At 46.2% G+C, this 23,084-nt stretch overlaps 1 protein-coding gene across 1 annotated transcript in view; it reads right to left on the reverse strand.

The window, feature by feature from the left end:
- The window catches only part of RBFOX1 (RNA binding fox-1 homolog 1), a 1,988,870-nt gene that overhangs the window by 1,490,401 nt on the left and 475,385 nt on the right, over positions 1 to 23,084 (reverse strand). Inside the window, exon 4 of the mRNA XM_070566823.1 lies at positions 8,245 to 8,277. Coding sequence (XP_070422924.1) covers positions 8,245 to 8,277 — 33 coding nt within the window. The remainder of the gene's footprint in view (positions 1 to 8,244; positions 8,278 to 23,084) is intronic.

A 23,084-nucleotide genomic window follows, 5' to 3' on the forward strand; every position in this document is an offset into this window, starting at 1 on the left:
TAAGCCATCTCCCATCCCCTCTGTGGAAGCCCTACCACCATGGAGCGTCCATTTCTCCTTTGCCATTGATAAAAATGCTCTGAGCCCTTGGAATTATGCAACATTACAGACTCTGACAGGCTGGAGCCTCCGCTGTTCGGTCTAATTTGGTGCATGGAGTCTGAGAGCTAGAGTGAAATATGAGCCCGGAGCACATCTTTTGATCTTAAACAGTCAGAAGGTTGGAATGTATAATGCTATGGAAATAAATGGTGTCAAAACTGTAGGAAATAATTTATGGTGCGGGAATGGGTTTTGTGATCACAGAGCACTCACAAAATCTGAAAACAAAGAGTCAATGAGGTTGGTTGAGCCGTGGCAGGGCAATGCTTGGGAGAAGAGAGGATTTAAGGGAGGAGATTTTTATCTCAAGGGTTAAAAGACCCAGCCTTAGCCTTCGAGAGATGGGAGGTGACTCCCAGCTTCACTTCCTCATCAACTCAGCTGGCTTTGGGTTTGGGGTCTAACCGTCCTGGATATGATTCCTGTTTCCTCTCCTATTACCTCCATGACTCTTTTAATTAAGCGTCTTGAACCTCAGTTTGCTCATCTGTAAAACAGCAATAACAACAGCGCTTACTTCATAGGGTTCTTGTAAGGGTGAAATTAAACAAGATAAGATACATGAAATCACTCGCAGAGTGCCTGGCCTCTAGTCAGATGCTAATTAAAAGTTAGCTCTTTTTTTTGGTCCTTTTTTTTCATTAACCTCATTGCCATGTACAAATGGTAAGATCCTTCTAACTTATCCTCAAAACCTCACAGTAACGGAAACCCATTTTTATTTTCTGATAAAAGCTGTAGAGAGAGAAATTTTAAAACTGCTCACCTTTTCCGGGGACCCTTAATTAATTTCCATGGAGTAAGGTGCTTCTGGAAGACTCCAGGACTGATACTTCCATTTTTTTAGAGGCTACAAGTTGGTTCTCGTTGGCACCTCTGCTATTTCCTATTGTAGGTTAGAATGAGTTCCCAATGATACTAATAAAAATAACAACTACAATGACTAGCATATTTGAAGGGCTATTTAGAAACCAAGTAATATGCTAATTGCCTTCCATACCTTATATCATGTCTTTTCACCTTTGCAAAAAAGCTATAAGGCTCACTGTTTAATTATCTTTGCTCTTGGTGGAGACAAGGGAGACATACAAAGGTTAAGTGATACGCCTGAGTTTTGCCGCTAGTAAGGACTGAAGATAGGAAATGATGGAGCTGGGGTTTGAACCCAGGTGCCAGACTCTACAGCCTGTACGCGCAACAGTAGCATTCATAGGGGAAGAGCCCCAGTGTTGCAGGCAGACAGACTGATTCAGACATTGGTCCTGCTATTTAATTCTTAAGTAAGTTTGGTCAATCTACATCACCTCGCAGAGTCTCGGTTTCCTCCTCTGTAACATACAGACAGTGACACTCATTTTAAAGATCCTTGTGAAGATAATGCAGTGCTCGGTACTCAAGACACACGTGGTGAATGACAGCTGTTGTGTTACTGCTGCTGCTGTCAGGTTCCTGCTCATCTCCCTCCCCTGGAGCTTGAGGATGTCCCTGTGCTGGACAGATCTCGCTGATGCATCAGCCTCTCACCAGTGCCTCACGCCAGAGATTCCCTCTCTTAGTTTTCCCCCTTCCCCCCCAGTTCTGCCTCTGCTCGCCTTATTCTCAGAACGTATAGTTCTCTCTGCTATTCATTGGGAAAATGAAGTCTGCCAGGCATGACCTCTTTCAATTTCTCTTCCTTCTCCTTCAAATCTATCCTCCCTTACTCTCCATCATTTATTTCTCAATGTCACAGAGGAAAAATATCCTTTCTCAGTCCAATTAATGCCATAGCTCTCTGGCACGGTGCTGAGCCCTGGTGACACAATGGCAAGCAAAGACAGTGCCCTTGGGGATACTCTAGTCACCTCACAGTGGGTAAAACCCCATCCATGCTCTAAACTCCATCCTCATGCCCTCCGAGGCCCATCCTCCAGTCCTATGACATATCCAGACATCTGCCAACTTCAAAATTCCTTCAAGCCAGGAAACGCCATTCCATTGGCTCAACCACTTGGCCCTTGAAAGGTTGGTCTGTATTGTGCTGATGTGTCTCATCTTTCCATTTCTTCCTTAAGCCACCACCTCTAACTTCTGCTTCCACCACCAACATTGGAAAGGCTGCTGTTGAGGACATTAATGATTGTATACTAGCCAAGCCCAGTGCCATCAACCTGGTACTCACTCTCCTCGACCCCACTGAATCATTCAATACCCTCCTCTCTTTCTTATAAGCCTCTTCCTCTTTGCTTTCCGGAGTACACTTGGCCTTGGCGTCTCCATGTTTGCTCTGATCACGTCCATTCTCCTTTACTGCTCCCACATCCCCTTTAACACCTATTCCTGAACATGCAAGCTGTTTCCCATCAGTGCCTTTTCCCATGATCGCCACTTTTATTTACTTGATGACAGCCTAACTCACCCTTCAAGGCTCCAGTCTACATGTTACCTCCTTTGGGAAGCCTCCATAGATATCCCACTCCTATCTAGGTGCACTTACATTTGTACCCGGATCCAAAACTGAATATGGAGCAGGGTTTATGAAGAGGGCTTGGCTCTTATGAGAACCCTGGCCCTCATGAAACAAAAGACCCTACAGCACTTATGATATAACCTCCCCTCCATAGTGGACCATACGTTCTTTGAGAGTATGATTGTACATCAACGTTCTATATGTATCCCAGTGCCTAGTGCTTTGCCTAGAATATAATAGCTGTCACTTAAATATCCATCAAATTTTTAAAATGCCAACCATATCTCCAACTGAGAATTCTGGGCCCTTGAATTAAGGCCAGATGATTTTCTAAGGTTCTTTAAATATTCTTTTGAGCTGGCTTCAAGGACAGAGAAGACTATCAAGGTGTGATTGGGCAAAATTAGACAAGGCCAAGAGTGCTCATTGGAAAGTACTGCTGTTCTTCACGTAGATCTTGTCCTTGGTGGAAAGAAGAGGGCCATTAATTCCAACAAGAATTAAACCAAGTAAGTAAACTACTGCCTGGCTAGGGTCTGGGTCAGCCATAATGCAAGATCATCACAGCAAGTTTTCAAAGGCACGAATCTCAAAATAAATTTCTAATTAGGTTATTTACTATTGCCTTACTTTACACAAGAGATTAAGGACAGGAGGTTGTGTGAGGAAGCAAAACAACAATTGTTGAACATCTCCTTTGTGCCAGGTACCGTCTCAGGCATTGCATATAGATTACCAAATTTCTTGTGTGTGTGTGTGAGGAAGATTGGCCCTGAGTTAACATCTGTTGCCAATCTTCCTCTTTTTGCTTGAGGAAGATTGTTGCTGAGCTAGCATCTGTGCCAGTCTTCCTCTATTTTATGTGGGATGCTTCCACAGTGTGGCTTGAAGCACGGTGCTAAGTCCACACCCGGGATCTGAACCTGCGAACCCCAGATGGCGGAAGCGGAGCACATGAACTTAACCATGACACCACCGGGCCAGCCCCTAGATTAACAAATTTGTAAAATTTGAATCAACCTTTTGGTGGAGGTTTCATTATTCCCATTCTACTGATATGAGACTTGTTCAGCAGTCAAGTGACTTGCCCACAGGCACATAACTTGTAAGTTGGTGACTCCTGACTCACACATCATCTATAAGAATCCAAAGCTCACGCTTTTCCCACTGTAGCCCTCTGGGTGCAATAGGTCAACTTTCCGTTGTGAGATGCTCTGGTTTCCCAAGTGACTTGGAATGGCCAGGACTGGCCATTTGTTCACAGCCAAAGAAACTCAGTCCCTTCTCAAAAGCAGTGATTTCTCTCCAAATGGTCCAGAGAGAGTTCTTCTAAGGGGCTCTGTGGCCCCTGATTTGCTTTCCGGAGACTCAGAGTTGAGACAGAAAAAATAAATGATTCCTTGGCTTGAGATAAAGTTTCCTTCTGGGAAGAAAAAGCGGTGGCTGGGAGGGAGATTCCACCTACATTTCCCAAAGGCCACTGGGTTTCGCCACCGGCACAGTTTGCCATCACAATTATCTGCGATAGCAAAACTGTAATATCAATCAATCTCCGTTCGATCGCTTTGCCATGAAATAGGAGCAGGCCAATTTATCAAAATTGAGGCCCTCCACTGGGTTTATATCGCCATTAAACTATCAACAGGAAATCATTAAGGTGAGGCAAGAAACCAACTGGTAACTGAAAAGAAATGATTTTTGTCAGACATCCTCGCCTGCAACCTCCTTTGTTTGGCTGTCAGCAGAGCCAACGTGGGGCCGGGTCTCGGATCTTTGTATTAATGTGCAGTTGGTGGTGGAGAAAACTCAGATGTAGGCATTTGCAACCCAATGGCTGCGCCCAGGTTACTTGGTTCTCGCTCAGCAGGGCGAGCTGCGTGACGATAAATGGGGGAAAATGTGTATGCATTTGTGCGATAAAACAGGCTTAATGACTCTGAAGGGGAAGGAGTCCACGAGACATACAGTAGCAACTTAGGAACAAAATGGAACCATGCAGGGCCAATTAATGTGCAAATACGTGTGTGCTGAACTTGCATTCCATTCATCATGTGGACATGGAAATTGGGCCATTTATCTGTTATATTATGCATGTGACATCTTAGTTTGGTTCTTACAGGCTGCTCGGGGACAAAGGGCCGTGTGCTTTGCGGCTAGCAGAGGGAATTTAAGATAAATTCTTCAGCTGTCATAAACATTGCTGGGCAGAATTTGGTCAGAAGATAAAGCTCTTTCCTCTGCAGGGTTTTAACATTTCTCAATAGTCCATGTGCCATCTTATTAAAACTGTGTGTGGTGCGGGGTGGGGTGGCATATGCCATGAAAAATTATTGGCACAAACAGCTTGCTGTCATGTTTTCAAAGTCCAGATTTAGCAAACGTTATTCACATATTCACTGTCAATCTGCAGAGAGGAAGGGAGCTGGCAAAGCCATTCCTTCTCGCTGCTTCTGGGGGTTTGTAATTCTTCTTGTCTTCCTTTAACCAACGTCTCCTCCACAGGTGGGGTTTGTTCTACTTAAATTACAGCTGTTTGTACTTAGGAAAAAAAGAAAGTCATTGGAGAAGGAAAAAGACCTCACAGAGCACTTTCAGGGCCGCTATTATTTACCTAACAGAACATGCCATGAATATGGATCATGCATTAAATAACGGTGATCGCTTGCTTTGATGAATTGCCATTAGAAATTCAATTAATAAAAGGTTACCTCCCTTCAGTAGTGCAAAAAATATGCCCTGGCTGCAGCAATTACAGTTTAGCCTTAGAAACAATGATTAGGAGAAAGAAAAAGTTTTTTCTTTTTAAGCCTGTTCCATCTGGGAAATAGGAGTCCAGAGTAAAAATGAATGAATGAATGAATGAGTGAATTTAGGCTATTTTTGATACACAATTTTGTCTATATGCCAAGCATTTCTATGCTTCCTCATTCCCTCCATCCCAATTCCCCTACCTGATCATCTTTTTTCCATTACCTTGTTTTACAATTATGTTTGTGTTTTCTTCTTCTTTTCTTGCCAAGCAGCTTCTTTATGTTTTTGGTATACAAATTGCATGCTACCGAGTGCACACATCTTAAGTGTAGAATTCTGTGAATTTTACATATGATGCTCACCTGTGTAACCAGGTCCAGGTGAAGGTGTTGAATATTTCCATCACTCCAGTAAGTTCCCTGGTCCCCTACCCAGTCAACATCTCCCAGAGGTAACCACCATTGTTATTTTTATCACCAGAGATGAGTGCTGTTTTTATATGTGTGTAAACAAAATCACACAGGGCGTATTTTTTTACCTTGACTTTTTTCAGTCAATATTATGTCTCTGAGATTCATAGGGCTGTTTCACATATTTGTAGATAACTTTTTTTGATTTCTGTCTTGTATTTCAATCCATGAATATACTACAATTTATTTACCTATTTTCCTGTTAATGGACATTTGGTTTGTTTCCACTTTGAGGCTGTGATAAATAAAGCTTCTATGAAAATTCCTATCTCTGTTTCTTGGTGGACATAAGCACTCGTTTCTCTCAGGCACATAAGTAGGAGTGGAATTGCTGCATCATTAAACATTATTTCACCAACGTTTCAAATACTTCAATTCTCCAAAACTCCATTTTTTAATCCGAAAATGGCGATAACGAATACCCTGCCATATGTGATTTCTGTGAAACTGAAAGGGGCAACATACGTAAAGGTGTTTATTGTTGATTGTTTGTTTAAAGCTGCCAAATGTGACACAAACGTGAGACTGCGAAGGAGAAAGGAAGCTGGGAGACCCCTGGAAACCGGCCTCTGTCCGTGGTGCTGACCACAGACGACTGCAAGGCATTCAGGTGTGATCTAGAAAGCAGGAGCAGCCCTCAAGGAGAGGTAGAGCTAATGTTTATTGAACATCCATTATGCACCAGGCCAAGATCTGGACCGGCAATGATGTTATGGACTGAACATGTGTGTCCCCTCGAAATTCATATATTGAAATCCTAACCCCCAAGGTGATTAGGAGGTGGGGCCTTTGGAGGTGATTAGGTCATGAGGGTAGAGCTCTCACGAATGGGATTAGTGCCCTTATAAGAAGAGACAGGAGCACTTGCCTCCTCTCTTTGCTCCCCCACCACGTGAGGATACAACGAGAAGATGGCTACCTACAAACCAGGAAGAGAGTCCTCACTAGACACCACTTGTGTCCGTGCCTTGACCTCGGACTTCCCAAGCTCCAGAAATAAATTTCTGTTGTTCAAGCCACCAGTCTATGCTATCCCGTTGTAGTAGCCTGAACTAACACACATGGCCTGGCAGTTAATAGCCAGCACTTTGTATCCTGCCAGACATGGTTAAAAATCCCAGCTCTCCCGCTCATTAGTTGAATGGCTCTAGGAGAGTTGCTGAGTCTTTCTAAGCCTCAGTTTATTCTTCTGTAAAATGGGAATTAGCCCCCTGTATCACGAGATTTTTCTGAGGATTTTACAACATGATGTATGTAAAGCCTTTACATAGCAAAGGGTACATAATAGGTATTGAACACATGGGAACTGGTATTTTGGTTACAGCAAACCAAAAGAGTAAACACTACCATTGCCATTTTAATGCTCAACAACCTCATGTGACGTGTATCACCAATCTCATTCTGAAAATGAGGAAGCTAAGTTTGGGTAGATAAATGACTGGCTCAAGTCACAAGATCATTGGGAAGCAGGTGATACTGGCGGCTCCTTACCTCCACCCCATTCTTCTGCTTCCTGGCCTCCTTTCCCTCCTACTGACCTGCTTCCCAAATACCTAAAGTCACATTTACATCATTAGTGCATTATAGTTCCTAGCAAACTTTTGCACACCAGCTATTATATCCAAGGATGCAGACATTCGAACTGGAGCTTCCCTCTCTGCTAACGACCCTCCCTTATGTTCTGTTGAATGCTGCCAAAATCTGCCTCCACCCTTTACTTCACGTTACCCTCCCAACGACAATGCAATGGAGCAAAAGGAGGTATAATTATCCTCACAGAGTACTTGAGAAAAGTGAGTCTCAGCAGTTAAAATAACGCACCATGTCACAAAAAACCCAGGGCTCCTGACAACCAGGGTGACGCTCTTTGCTCCACTCACAGAGTAACTTGGGAATGGGGAGTGACTTGCCCGCTCCATGGCACTTTATGTATTTTGGAGGTACCCATTTCATGACATCATGTACAATTCCCAGTGGATGGTCACCACGATGGTGACCTCTGACCAACGCCTTTTTTATTCTTTACCTATGCTGTCAGCATCAGCCGCAGTTCCCTTGCCCCAGAGGATGAACAGGGGAGGAAAAGGAGGGAGGAAATGGGACAACATCATAGATACAGATGGAGATCTCGCTGTCAAAGCAAGGGTCCGTCTCAATGGAGCTAGAATCCTCATGTGTATATGCAGAGGCAGACTCTGAAGTCACCAAGACAGAAGCAAGCAGGAGATCCAGCTTTGAAACCATCAACCACTTTGCCAGGCAGCTCAGTGCACACTCTGTGAAGAGGAGCATGGGCAACCTGGTCAGCCCCAAACCCAATACCATGGAGACCACCCGGCTGACCACATGCCATCCGAACCACCGTGAGATCGCACAGAGCGGAATCCCAATTCGAATATCTGTTTCACCTCATCGCAAAAGAAAACCATTTCAACATGTCTTCCAAAGGGACAGCAAAACCACATTTCCTACCTCAGCTTTGCTGGCAGCCGGGCTTGCCGAAATCTGCAAGTTAAAGAAAAAGAAGACATTAGTATTGATTCAACAAGAAAGTAATTGGATTAATTGTCTTTTTAAAAGAACTGGCACCAATAATTTGTTATGACCCGAGGGGACAATGGGTACAACACACACCCATCCACACACACACACACACACATGCACGCATACACTTTTTCTCCTACCAAGCACAGCAACAAGATTTGTTTTTCCAGTCCTGTGTATAAGGTAAAGGGTATAATTAATATTTTCAACACACTACAACAATCTTGCCAGGAAAAAAAAAAAGAAGAAGGAGGGCTGTGAGCAATGCCCGTGCACTGATAATGATTCAATGAACAATGAGAAAGCAAAGGCATCGAAGACATTGTTTTCCCCTTAAAGTTTCGAGTCAGTGTTATAAAAAGGTAAAACTACAAACTACAGTAACAACAGCCCTCTGTTTTCAAAACGCCTCAAAAAATATGGTGAAATAAACAGCCTTGCCAGGCATTGCGCCAACGTCTTTGCATTTGTGGTCTCACTTAATCCCCAGAACAACGTTTATTATCCCCATTTCGTAGATGAGAACATCAGGCTTAGAAAAGTTAAGTAATTTTTCCAAGCCCAGAAAGTCATTAAGTAGAGGAAATCAGATTCAAACCCAAGACAGAGTCATACAGACTTTCAGGCTCCTACCCACCAGCTCATTCTGTATCAAAGGACTTGATTTGGACACCGCCCACCATCGTACCTATGTGCCTAGAAGGGGTTTCCTATCTAGGGGAAGACAAGATGTTTTTTTCCTAATAACTCTGGGAACTTCTGCCCTGCAACTTTCTATCTTACACCTGAGGTTGACTTGGCCAACCTCAGCTGTATTTTCCTATCAAACTGCTATGGACTTAATTATGCCCCCCCAAGTTCATGAAGCTCCAACTCCCAATGTGATGGCATCTGGTGCTGGGGCCTTTGGGAGGCAATTAGGTCTAGATGAGGTCATAAGGGTGGAGCCCCCATGATGGGATTAGCACCCTTAGACACTAAAGACTTTGCTTCTCTCTCTCTCCCCTACCTGTACGCACTGAGCAAAGACCATGTGAGGACACAGCAAGAAGGCAGCCATCTGCAACCTAAAGAGAGAGCTCTCAGCAGACACTGACCCTTCTGGTGCCTTGATCTTGGACTTCCAGTCTCGGGAACCGTGAGAAACAAATTCCTGTTGTTTCATCCACCCAGTCTATGGTATTTTGTGATGGCAAACCGAGCTGACTGGCACACAAACCAATATCAGCTCATAGCTGTGAATCCAATGAAGGGCTTAAGAATGCATGGCTTCCTGAGTGAGCTGACCAGCCCCTGTGCTCACACTGGCCCAGCTCCCAGCACCACCTCGCCCACACTCATCCCCAAGGTATCAGACCAGCCCTCACCTAAGCCATTAGGCCCAGAAGGAGCTCAGACAGAGCTTGCTGCTCACTGAGTGGCTTTCATGCATCATTAGCTTCCTAAATGGGAGGCCAGCCTTCAGACAGACCTCAGCCAAGAGAGTTCATTAGCTGCGGCCCGAGGCTTGCCAAGCCATGAATCCAGGGGCCAGACTGGGAGAAACTCTCCAAGGTCTGATGAATGTTGGAGCTCAGAGCCTCCCCTGCCTCTCTCCTCTGGAGCCCTTCAGAGCTGGGGCAGGGAGAACAGCCTATTCCCAAAAGCCGTGGGTCACTGATCCCTTGGCTACCTAACTTCACGCGTGTATGCAAGCATTTTCCCCCTGAAAACTAACAGGAATACTTGAGGGGCAAGCATGATATTCAACAGCTACAGGTTTTAGGCAGAAGAACTTTCCGAGAGCACATGTACAACACAGTCCTTAGCTTGTTTCTCTGGTTTCCTCCACTTTGTCATCTTAGTGTGTGTCTCCTAACTTTGTGCATTTTAGGTCATACCACCCCTTTCATTCACCCCTATTAGGCAAGCCCACTTCTGGCATGGACCCTAGATAAATACACACAAACAAAGAGAGGCGTAGACATAGCTATTCATTGCAGCATTGTTCGTGATAACAAGACATTTCTAAAAACTTTTAAATGTCCACAGATCAAAGAACAGCTAAAATACAGGGTTTGAACACTCAGACGCCAACAGGAGCCAGGTAAGTAAGAGAAGTGTATTAAATGGGCTGCCTGTAATACAATAGGGAATGGTGGGGCCTGTGGGGAAATCAGAGATTGCCTCCTCTACCCAAAGCCATTTGCATTCAATTTATGACAGGTGGAATATGGTTCTAGCCCAACAAAACACACACATAGTCTGGATGTGGCTATTGGATTTCCAGTTTATGATACTCTACACCAAATCAATCGTGATACACGCATGTTATAAAATATTATGCTGCAGTCAGAATGAATGGGGTAGATCCCAATGTTCTGACATGAAAAACTCAACAACACATACTGTTATGAAAAAGATGAAGAACAGTATACATAAGATGGTGCCAGTCTCTAAAAAACAACTAAAGCATATATACGTTACACATGCCTCCTCTCATCCCTCACCATACACACAGATGTATGTCTGAAAAACGCCTGGGAGAATATACGTGGAAATGACAGAAGTTTCACCTCTGAGGAGGAAGCTAGAACTTCACGGGTTGAAGAAAGTTGTGGGGAACTTTCTCATTCTCTGAACTGTTTGCAATTTTTTACATTGAGAATGCATCCATGTATTATTAGTCAAACTAAACATAAATTTAAAATATGATAAAAATAAAGCTTGACAGTGTCTCGATGTTAATAAGAGACGTTACAGAAATGGATTTTTTTCTCATTGAAGAGGGGACTAAAAACAACTCCTTCACTGATTCATACACAGAGTAGAAGGTGGGTCATACGGTGATGCAACAGGGAGTGGTGGGGCTTGTGGCCAACTGGAGATAAACCATATTTCACTCATGATTTATAATCCTGCATATCAAATATATGAAAAACAAACAGTGGCATTTACTGGAACCCTCTAGTTATTGCATTTGGGGTTGACTTTATAGTCATGATTATGTTAGATTCACTTCCAACACACGTAGCTCAGAGCTTATTCAGGAAAGTGGCACCCACAGACCTCAGGGCCAGTCTGTAATCCGCTGTGGCATGTTGGGCAGTGAGTACAGTCTGCAGAGGCCAGCTGGAGGAGTGAGGGTTCTTTAAGTGCTGCAGGTGCCAGGCTAAGGCATTTGGCTTTTATCTTGCCAGCAGCAGCAGCCATCAGAGGGTTTCCAGCGGGGGGCTGATATGATTAGAGCCGCGTTTGAGGAGGTCCATTCTGTGGACCAGCACAGGGCACAGTGGGATGCAGGAAACTCCCAGCAGGATGCTCCAAGAAGCTTTATTCCAGCGATTTCCTGTCCCTTTAATCATGCTCCTTCCTCTTCTTCAGCTTCTCTACATGCGTTTGAAATTACAAAGGCCGACATTAAGGGTTTCCTCCTCGCCAGTGGTAGGAACGTGATGGACGTGATTCCCTTTCAATCCTCACCTCAACCTGGGAGCTGTTCTCCTGCCACTTTTTCAGACGGGGACACTGAAGTTGGGATGCTAAGTGCCTTTCCTAAGGCCACACTAGGAAGTATCAGAGGCTGGGCTCCAACCCAGGTCAGACTCCAAAACTGCCTTCAAAATCCATGCAGGCACTTTACCCACACAGTGGAGATAGGGATCCCCTCCTGGGACTCCCCACAAATTAATAGGGATCAGGACAGAGTTAATTCATAGAGGGAGATCACTGCTCAGACACACCCACCTGGTCTCCTCTGCACCTGTGTCTGAGATGCAGCCGTGATGCATCGTGGGTTCTGCTGCTCCAAACTATTCAATCTTCTGTGCTGGGCATTTTGGGTACCACTCTGTTACTTTTGCAGCGGTAGTGGTAGCCAGCTCTCTTTTGGTTGCATGAGACAGAAACAACTCAAAGTGGCTTCAGGACACAAAAGAATTTATTAGCTCATTCAACTGACAGAGCTCACTTTAAGTGGATCCGGATAAGGATCAAAGAGTTTAAATTACTTCTCTGGCGTAAGTGGTAGAGCTGTGAAGTGAACCCACATCTCTATGATTCCAGACACTGCTGTGCAGTACTCCCATGCAAAAATCCAGGGACACACTAATTGTTTGCTATTCCCCGGCAGGACGTTCTCTCGTCCACATATTGAATGATGCCTGTTCCCTGAGTCCTGCTCCCTGCTCCCTCTCATCCCCCTCCCTTCCTCCAGGATTCACTGCGGGGTCCCCAGGGCCGTGCTGATGATGCCACAAGTGGCCTGGAGGCAGGAAGATGCAATAATCACATCCATCCTTAAACATTACCCTGTTGGGCCTTCAGATTTCTCTCCGCATCAGCAAATGACACCACTGCTCTGAACGGGGAATCCTTTATCTGTAAAGTCAGTGTGTTGCCTAAACAGGCATTCCGGGTAGAGGCCTGTAAGGACATTACTCTTGCAACAGTATATTGGCTATTTCTTCTACTGACAGTCCTTCAAATGACAGTGTTCAATCCTTGTGCCCTACAGTCCACCAAGTGGGGCTTGCCAGGCTGATAGCTTGTCTACAGCTTTGATGGAAAGATTTTGTGGCGAGGTCTGACCTAGAACAATACCAACATGGAGGTTTTCTCTTTCCACCAACTACTGCTTCAATCTACTCTCCCTTTTCAAGACTGTAAAGATGTCTCAGGAAGACTCTGAGCTTCCCAGTTACCCTCAGGCATGAGAACCCCAGTCTAGTTCAGTGAAAAACTTGAATCTCATACATAATTTAACGTTCATCTCCTCCGTGCCCCACTGTGCTGGCCGGGCTTCGACCAGAGGGATTAATTGGGGAGAATGAAGGGTCTTCTCTTTCACGCCCTCTTCTTCTTTTGGTTTTCTGGTTTTGACAGCTCTGTCATTGGGTCCGAGCAGATGGATTGGAGAAAAAGGGCAAATTCCTTTCCATGTGAGCAGGAGACACATGAAATTAGGTGCTATCAGTGCTGATTATCAGGCCAAGTCTAATGGTCATGGATGCCTTCAGCATGGAAGATGTCCAAATTCTGGCATCTTCATGGGGAACAGGTAGATTTTGGGGAGCCCTGTGGGTGCAGGCCTCCTGTATTTGTCAGGGACATCAAAGCTGCAGTAACAAATACAACGAAATGTATAAAGGTTTGACACAATGGATATTCATCCCTTGCTCACCCAACAGTCCTAGGTGGGAGAACACATTACAGGCCAGCTCTCCTCCACATGACCATTCAGGGACCCAGGCTGAAAGAGGGCTTGCCATCTTTAATATGTGGCTCCTAAGGTCCCCATGGTCATCTCCACCCAGAAGGAGGAGAATACACGGAGGAAGGCAAGTGGGTGGTCTTTATGCACCACACCCAGAAGTGTCATGCATCATTTCGGCTCACATTCTCCTGGCTAGAGCTCACTTACATGGGTATTTGGACATGTGGTCAAGCTGTATGTCAAAGAGGAAAAGATGGTTTTGGAGAACAGAGCTAGCAGACCCGGCCAAACCTCCTCACTACAGCCCTGCCTTGCCCGAGATCCCCTTCTGTGGTTCCCTGATAGAAAATCCACTTCCATTCAACCTCTTCCAGTCTCAGGTGATATAATTCTGGCAGTATAACACACAGTCTCTTGATGCTGGGTCCCCTCCCCTTGCAGGTGGTCCTCTTGGGTACATGAGCCATACGGCTCAAACCCAGCTCTTCAGTGGTATCCTTTTGACCCTCAGGAAACCCACTGGTCCTTTTGCAAGAGCCGAGCAGAGACCGGAGCTGTCCCTTTCCTCCATGCCCTCTCTCCTATTTTCTTCTCCCTCTGCTTGAACAAGCAGAAACTCAAGGCTTCATTGAGTCCTCTTCTTGCTGGCTTCCCAGTGTCTACAAGAGGTCCCCTCAGAGCTCAGCTTTTCTTCAAATTGACAGTGATAATTCTCCTCTCTCTCCCTGAATCCTCTCTGGTCTTCTGCTTTCATATCTGGTGGATATTGGGAATGACAGAGGTGGCTTGTCCCCTCTCACAGGGTCCTGAGTGGGTATCTGAACCTCATCGTGTTTGGCCCTCTTTCAAGTGTAAGAGATGCTCAGCATTCCTTTGTCTTCAATTAGGTCCTAATGATCTACGGGACAACAGGAAGCATTTCACAGTCACGTTGACCAAAGGGGCCCGCAAAGTATTGCGGATTCTTCACCACATTGAGCCAACTCTTCACTTGGACTGAGTGAATCTCGGGGTTATTTTCAGTGGTGTAAACAAGACACCTTACAGCGTTATCCCCAGAGTGGGGAAGCAGAGAAAAGCTTGGGCTGTGGAATAAGACAAACAGGGTTCCTGCCACTCTGCAAGTGGGTGGCTTTGAAGTCACTTCCCTGGTCTGAGACAGTTGACTTCTTTGCAAACTGGGAATAGGGACTCCCCTTCTATGGTAGTGTTGATTCCGAGTGATCTCTTGAATAGTAAATATCAGCATCTCCAGTGTACCACCTGCCATGTCTCATTCCCTGGACGCTAGGGACTCTAAGCATAGTTATGGACTCGAGTCCTGGGTCCAAAACCTGCTTCTACCACTTTCTAGATCTGTGATCTTGGGCATCTGTGGTGACTGAAATTGGCCCCATGTTCTCTGGCTCTTCTATTGAGAGCTGGGGTCTATGTTCCCAACCCTTGACTCTAAGTCGGCTCTAAAACTACCTTGACCAATGGATTCCAGGAGAAGGGATGCTGGGCCAGTTGTGGGCCCAGCCTTAAAAGACTGGCAGCTTCCAATACTGTCCACTGGGGTCCTCTCTGGGCGCCCTCAGCCACATCAGAGGTCTGACTATCCAGAGACCGCCATGCTGGACTTCGATGGACAGTCCCAGCTGAACCCAAATTTCCAGCCTCCCTGGCCAGTGTTCCAGCCACGTGAGAGAATCCATCTCAGACCTTCCAGGCAGTCTGCTGCCAGGTGAATTCCACCAAGAAACCTCAGTCCATCATACCCTGCACTCCCTGCCCAGATTCCTTGACCCACAAAACCCTGAGCTATAATAAATGGTTGCTGTCTTGAGCCACTAAGTTTTGGGATACTTTGATACACAGCCATAGATGATCACAATGAAAGGTACTTATCCTCCTTAAACCCATAATTCTATATCCATAAAATGGAAAATATGTTTTTTGCAGGATTATTCTAAGACTTAAGCAAAACAGAAAAGTTCAAAGTGCTTGACATGGCCCCTGGTGAACAGTAAGCAATGAGTTTTGTCTTTCCTATCCCCAAACCATGAGCCCCGGTGCTGTTCTTTGTGCATTCCCACATGCAGTAGTCTTGATTTACAGTCGAGTGATGATTTCAGAGCACTCAATTTGATTTCCAGCTGGTAAAACATATATGGGTTGCTCTGGAGTCAGAAACACTGGGCTTTATAACTCCTTGCTCTACCGTTTATAAGCTGCGTGCACGACCATGGGACAGTTACCCTACCAGTCCGAGCCTCAGTTCCCTCCTATGGAAAAGAGACCCAAAAATCTATCTTGTTCTCTTTCTGGCATGGATTCACGAGAATGCCTGGCTCCGAGCTGGAGATGGAGAATGGATAGCTGCGCTTTTGGTTCATTTGGTGTAGTACTGTTAGAACGGCAGCAGTGGTAACACCCATATTTTGAGCTCCACTGCATTTAACAGAGCAGCTTGTGAACAGACCACCTAAAGGGGTATTTTTGAAAACAGGCGGCTTCCCCACGCCTGCCATCCCTCCCCTCTGTTCTTGCCCAGGACTTGGTTCCAGCCACTGAGCTGCCGGGAGTCAGCCCAGATTTTAAAATGTGAGTGTAAAGAAGGAAAGAGCCCATTCATAGATGTTATTCAACCCCCTTCCAACCAAATTCTGTAGGCTCCAGACACGTCCAATGAATAAACACCTCTTAAAATTCTTCTAGAAAATGCACAAGGTTTCTCTTAATAGCTCTCACTGTCAGAAATGAAATATTTACATGCACTTGCTTCAAAATCCTGGCAGCTTGTAACCTAAGAATAGTTTTAGTTAAGGTGTCGATCTTGCAGGTGAATTTGAAAGCAGCAAGAGGGTGCAGGGGAGTGAGAGGAAAGGACAAGCCACCCATGCTGAGGCTGAGCAGGGAGGACTGACATATCCCTGACCTTTGTTTGACCTTGAAGTTGGCGTATTAGGAAGTTTAAAGAGGGAGAGCACTGGGTTGATGGGTGTCTGAGCTCTGACGAGTCCATCAGTCACCCTGACACGTGCTGGAAAACACCGAGAGATTGCAAACACTATCTGAAGCTTAATCGTGAGGCAGAGAGGGGGCTGGGTTGGTGTGAGGGGGCAGTGCTGGGGCTTCCTGCATCTTTCCACCAGATCCTGAAATCTTTGGGAAAAATTGCAGCCATTCATGTCTCCTTGCAAAAAGCCCCTTGTTGCTTTTTGAGGCCCGGCTGCAAGGTTAAAAAAGGCTCCTATGAAGGTTCTGTTTTCAAATTTAGCTCAGCCATCTGGAAATATGGAGAAAGATCTTTAAAACTCCTCCTTCTCTTTGACCCAGTAACTCTGTTCTTGGGAATCTCTCCTAAGGACATATTGTAAAGACAGCAAAATCTTGTAGCACAAAATGATGCTTTGTAACATTTTTTGTAATGGAAAAAAAGATAAATTGGAAACAACCTAGTTGTCCAACAATAGGGGATTTACTCAGTGAGCTGTCATCCTCTTTTCATGGACTACTATATGATTACTAAAGTGATAGTCAAGCAAAGTTTGAAATAATACGAGAAAATGCTTATATATTGAGAAAAAAACAGAATATAAATGATACATGTGACACAATCTCAATTATGTTAAAACACAAATAGAGGAAACGTGGGAAGAAAATACCAAAAAAAATTTGTGTTTTTCTTTGGGAGGTAAAACTGGATACTTCATTTTCTTCTTTCTCTTTTCTATATTTTCCAGATTTTCTCTAGTAAACAAGTGTACAGAAACCTTTTATTGAGATACGAGTCCTTTCAAATATTCTACCCATTTTCCTAATGACAGCTTCCCCAGGGATTGGTGATTCCAGAATAAAGCTGAACTGTGTGACTCCAAATGCCACAAAGCAAAGAGACTAGGGACTTGCCTTGAGTTTCCTGCATTTCCTGTGTCAGGCATCACACTGCGAATTTTGCTTTCTTGCTCATTCCATCCTCAAAGCCTGCCAGGTGGGTGTTATTATTACCACCTTATCAATATCGTGGGAACTAAGAGCTTTGATAAGTTAGGAAAATTTCCTGGACCACATAGCAGAGTCAGGGTGGGGATGGGAGCTCAAGTTGGTCCGACTCTAGAAGGAAGGATCCCTTCCGTCCTTCCTTCTGTCCTTCACCATCAGCCACAGGGGGAGAGAAGCAACAGGTGGTGCCCCACTTATACCAAGTCTTCCTTCACAAAGCCCTGGTGGTAAACCTTGAATTGCTATGGAAACATCCCTGGAGACAGTCCCCTCCCCCCACCACCAGTGTCACTTTTCTTCATGGTCACGGTGCCTGGAATCCCATATTTGGAGATGCTTTCCCTGAGGTTAAAAAGCCATAACTCTAGCCTCTACGCATCCTCTTTGAAGATGCATGTGAAGCTGGGAGAGGCAACAGGGTGAACACCTGGACAAGAATGGGGGTGAAGGTTGGGGAAAGCACACGCTGACCTGGGGTATCTGATGTTGGGGAGCAGGATGCAGGCACAGTTGTGACCCAAGGCACATGCTGGGTGTATGGACTTTCGTCATTTTGGGTTGCCCAGCATCTTGTCCATCTCTTTCCTGAAAACATCTCCACATCCTTTCTGAGAAGTCTCCTCTCCCCCATTTGTGTGGTCTTAGTGAGGTGGTGGGTTGAGGCCGCCCTTTGCCCACTTCAGACGTCCAGTGATCCCTAACGCTGGCTGTGCTCTAGAACCACAGGGAGCTAGTCAAAAGGCTGCTGTCAGGGATCCCGGCACAGGCATTTTGATTTCTTTGATCTGGATCCAGAGAGGTTACGCCCTGACCCCTCCCACCTCGGGCAGCCTGCAGCCAGTGACTGACAGATACGGTAGTGGAGTAAACACACATTTCACCTGCTCCAAGGTGTGAAGACTCTGCAGTACTCTTCTCACCCCAGAGCTATCTATGGCGCCAGGCTGAGCCAAAGCACATCTTGGCTTAGGGGTCTCACCCTGCTTCCCTCTCTTCTTGACAGGTACCCCCTAAGAGCACTCCTTCCATCCTCAACTGTACAAGAACCGCATCTCAGCTCTGCCTCTAGGGAACTCGACCTGAGGCAAGGAGGCGGGCATCCTGGGCAGAAGGAACCGCCTGGGCAAAAGTTTGGAGGCATGCACTGACACGATTTTGGAAGGTCAGGAAGCTTCCAATGCAATATTATTAATACTGAAAAAAAAAGTTAACATTGACTAAGGATTATCCTGTGGACTGTGAAAAAAACTGTTCCCAGTATTTGTAAACATCATCTCAACCCTTATCACAGCTCTATGGTATAGATTCTTATTGCCCTCCCTTTTTTTTTTTTTTTTTTGAGGAAGATTAGCCCTGAACTAACATCTGATACCAGTCCTCCTCTTTCTTGCTGAGGAAGACTGGCCCTGAGCTAACATCCATACCCATCTTCCTCTCCTTTATATGTGGGACGCCTACCACAGCATGGCTTGACAAGTGGTGCCATGTCCATACCTGGGATCCAAACCGGCGAACCCCGGGCCACGGAAGCAGAACGTGTGAACTTAACTACTGTGCCACCGGGCTGGCCCTTATTGCCCCCAGTTTTAAAAACAGTTGGTCAGAGCGGTGAAGTCATTGGCCCCGAATAGTGTGGCTAACAAGCAGTGGCAAAGAGATTTGAATTGAGGTGGGTCTGAGTACAGAGCCCCCGCTCTCCAAACATAATGTTCGAAGTATTCAGAAACACTTTACACCAGAGCAAGACCTCACACCTCCTTCCCTATCCATCTGCCTAGCGATGGATAATTCCTTTAAAACAGCCGCACACGGGACCCCAAGCTTGTGGTTTCTCTGTCACCTTTGAATGCACACGTTCAATGTGTCTTTTTAAAAGGACATGGTACTTACAGAGCCAAAACGAAAAGGACAGCATGAAGGAATGCTCAGAAACTTTGATCGCACAGAGATGACATAATTTATGATCTGCCACTACCGTCTGTGCTCTTGCCACTGCAGTCTCGGAATCGAGGAGAAACTTGGTAATTGCTGCAGCCAGGCTGGGCCTGCTGTTGATGGCCTGCTTTTCTTATTACCTCGTCCTGCTTGGCGACCCCCGAGTATTTCATCTTCTCTGGCAGGGCTGGCAGGTTTTAGGACATCCCTGGCAGAGTGGAGGAGGCCTCAGAAAACACACAGAGGAAAATGGAGGAGGAGACGGGCTGGGAGGGGCAGTCTTGGGGACAGGTCGTAGGCAAAACGAACATGCTGGGTGGGCACCTCTGCTGCCAGCAATTGAAGGTTCAAGGCAAAGCACCCACTGTGTGCCCAGAGGGGCAGCTCATTTCCAGTTAAGCAATGCTCCGTATGGACCCTGAAATCCCTCTTGCCCGGTGTGGAACACAATTTAGAATCACAATGATAGCCATCAGGAGAGTTATTCTCATAATAGATTCCGGCACGACAGTCCAGGATTATTGGGGTGATTTCTGAGGGTAAGTCCACAAAGTGTGCAAAAAGAGGGAATGAAGAAGGCCTGAGAATGGGGGAGGTGGCTGGGGGTGTAGACTGCATAGGGAAGCCGGCATCAATAGGAGACACGGGAGGGTTCCAGGTGGCCACAGCTTGGCTTGGCTGGGGGGGATGCACAAGCCCGCGGCAGTGTAGCACGACGCACCTGATCTCATTCCCCAGCCAGGCTGCACACCTGCTGTCCAGGCCTTGGAAAAGTCATCTTTGGTCACCTTCCCTCCCATGCAAAGCTGGCTGTCTCCCTGCCTGGTGGTTCAAATCAGAGCCCACACCTGGTCTGGGGCCCTTGGGAGGTGGCAGGTGAAGAAGATGAGAGAGGTCAAGTGTTGGAGTCACCCACTTGTGTTTAGTCTCAGCCCTGCCCCTTACTACCTGTGTGAGCTGAGGCAAGTTGCTTAACTTCTCCGTGCCTCAGTTTCCTCATCTGTTAAATGGGGACCATATAGGGTTCTTCAAGGGGTAAATGTGGTAATGCACATAAAGCATTTAGAGCAGTTCTTGGTGCAGAGTAAGGACTCAGTAAGTGCTGTCTGCTGTCACGATACATTGTTACTGTTATTATTACTTAGGTTTCTTAACAAAGTAGCAGCAACAGCCCATCACAGTACTTAGTACACAGGATACTAGCAATTGATATTTTTGTTCATTCCTCTTCCTCCTTTCTTTAAACACTTCCAAAGACTGGAGTTACTGGTTCAAGGGACATGATTGTGTTTGTACCTGTGTTCTTTTTATTATTATTTGTGAGGAAGATTCGCCCTGAGGTAACATCCATTGCAATCTTCCTTTCCTTTTTTTTTTGCTTGAGGAAGATTAGCCCTGAGCTAACATCCATGCCAATCTTCCTCTACTTTGTATGTGGGATGCCTTCACAGCATAGCTGATGAGCAGAACAGGTCTGCGCCCAGGATCTGAACCCATGAACCTGGGCTGCCAAAGGAAAGCACACGGAAACTTTAACCACTCGACCATGGGCCCGGCCCCTGTCCCTCTGTGTTCTTAATACACAGCACACTATTGGCACTATTTTCTTTCTGTCAGGTGATTTCCACCCCGACTCTTCCCTTTCCTCCACTCCCCCTGTTTCCTCCAAGAGCCATCTCAGATTCATCCTCTTCTCCAACCCTCATCCTCAGTCCAAGCATCACCCTCTCTTGTCTGGATAAGAGGGCTAAGACCACTTAACCAGTTAATTGAAAAGTCCCCCTCCCCTCTTAGCCACCAGGATTGCAGAGCCCCGGAGAGCCCAGATCCCCAGCCTGGGTTCAGAGTAACGAGGATTACCTGCGTGGCAGGAACTGGAGGAGACGGAAGGTGTTTCAAAACTTAATCAAAAATTAATTAGAAAAAGAAACAAGCCAAAGGACACACATCTGTGAGCAGATGATGTACAAAGGCAAACAGATCCGATACACAACATTCCGTCTGAGTTAGGAGCAGGGTCCTGCTGGGCTACACTGGGAGTAGCTGGAAATGCTTTGAGGGGAACAAAAAGCCTCGATGTTTACTTCTTGGGAACAAATGACAGTCGACTGCAAGCTCCAAAGACGTGGGAGGGGAGGGTCTCCACACCAGATCACACATGAGCTGCAGGGAGGCTGTGCAAAAGGGAGATGCTAATAAATCATCCACAGAACACACACCAGGCCAGGCCTGGGGGTGAGGAGGGGACAGTGTGCACAAGAAAAGCCTCCTTAGTCTGTTGGAACCCGTGGCCGTGCCCACGCCCACGTCTGCTTCTGGACAGGATTAGTGCTGATGGTTGTTCCAGGGCTCAGAAAAACCAAGCCATGAGAACCACATCAGAGGTACATCAGCGGGGCCGTGGCCACTGAGATGGGCTCCAGAGAGTGGACTCGGGATGCCTTTCTGGGAGAAACTGGGAGTGTGGAAATGATTTCTGCAAAAGATTGTAGCAAATACATTGGTAGCTCACACATATCCATCCCCTCGCCATTGCTACACCAAGGCTTTAACGTGGTACCTGTCAGTCTCTCTTGGCAGCTTTCCCTGACCACAGATGTGTGCTTCTCTGTGCACTCAGCAGGCTGGAAGTGTCAGCATTGACGGTTCCGGGAGCATCTCTCAACTAATGACAGCATCCATGCCCCCGGGTGGGACAACTCTGGGACATGTCCCACAGCACTCTGCAGGGGTCCAGTTGGGATTGAACTCCAGTTGCCTAGGTGGTGACCCGCTCCTTAAAGCACCTGTCTTGGCCTCATCACTGCCCTGTATCGCTTCTCCCTTCCCCAACTGCTCCCTGGGACTCCCTCCCAAATAAGCCACTTGGATTCAAAGGCTTATCTTGATGTCTGCGTCTAGGGATTCAAGTGTGGGGATATTAGTGAGGAGTGGAGAGGATTGAGGTCACATTCTCGGCTAAGTAAGGGATGCTGTGCACACAGCACTTCCTAGGTCAACAGGAGCCCCACTGGGACTCTGGTAGCCTCAAGTTTCCCGTTTGGATCAACCACCCTGGGTCACCAAGGTGACCACTGTTACTGCCATTTCCCAGATCCACATAATCCCTGAAACCAGGGTACTCCATTGTTCTTAAAGTCAAGGACCTCCTCCATGTGGGAAGCTAAAATTGGATTTACAAGTTACATTATCTCTGACCCCCAGGAGTCTCCAACGGACCCTGCCTTCTTCTTCTTGAGGGGATACCAAGGATGAAAGTGTTCTTACCTGAAGTTCCTGCTCCCCTTGCCTTGTACATGGTGGTCTCTTGTACCTGGCGTCCTGCCCTGCCCCCAACCCAACTTATTCTAATGGACCCCTGCTTCTTCCCTTCTCACCAGCATCACCTGCTCCAAGAAACCTTCCCTGCCCCCACTATCAGCTCCGACAGCAACCAATACTTGCCTGTTACAATACAGACTCTTGCTCAGGGTCTAAACGTTGGTTTATCCACAGTCCCACACTAGGCTAGTCTTTTAACCTGAAAACCTGAAGTTTGTGGGTTTTTGGTGGTTCCTGACCCAGAATCACATTTGTGTGTTCGTGTGTATGGGTTTCCAGGGAGAAGACCCATTGCTTTTACCCAATTCTCAAAAGGCATTCCAATCCCAGA

Source organism: Equus przewalskii, chromosome 12, assembly GCF_037783145.1.
Source record: "Equus przewalskii isolate Varuska chromosome 12, EquPr2, whole genome shotgun sequence".
In the NCBI taxonomy this organism is placed as follows: Eukaryota; Metazoa; Chordata; class Mammalia; order Perissodactyla; family Equidae; genus Equus; species Equus przewalskii.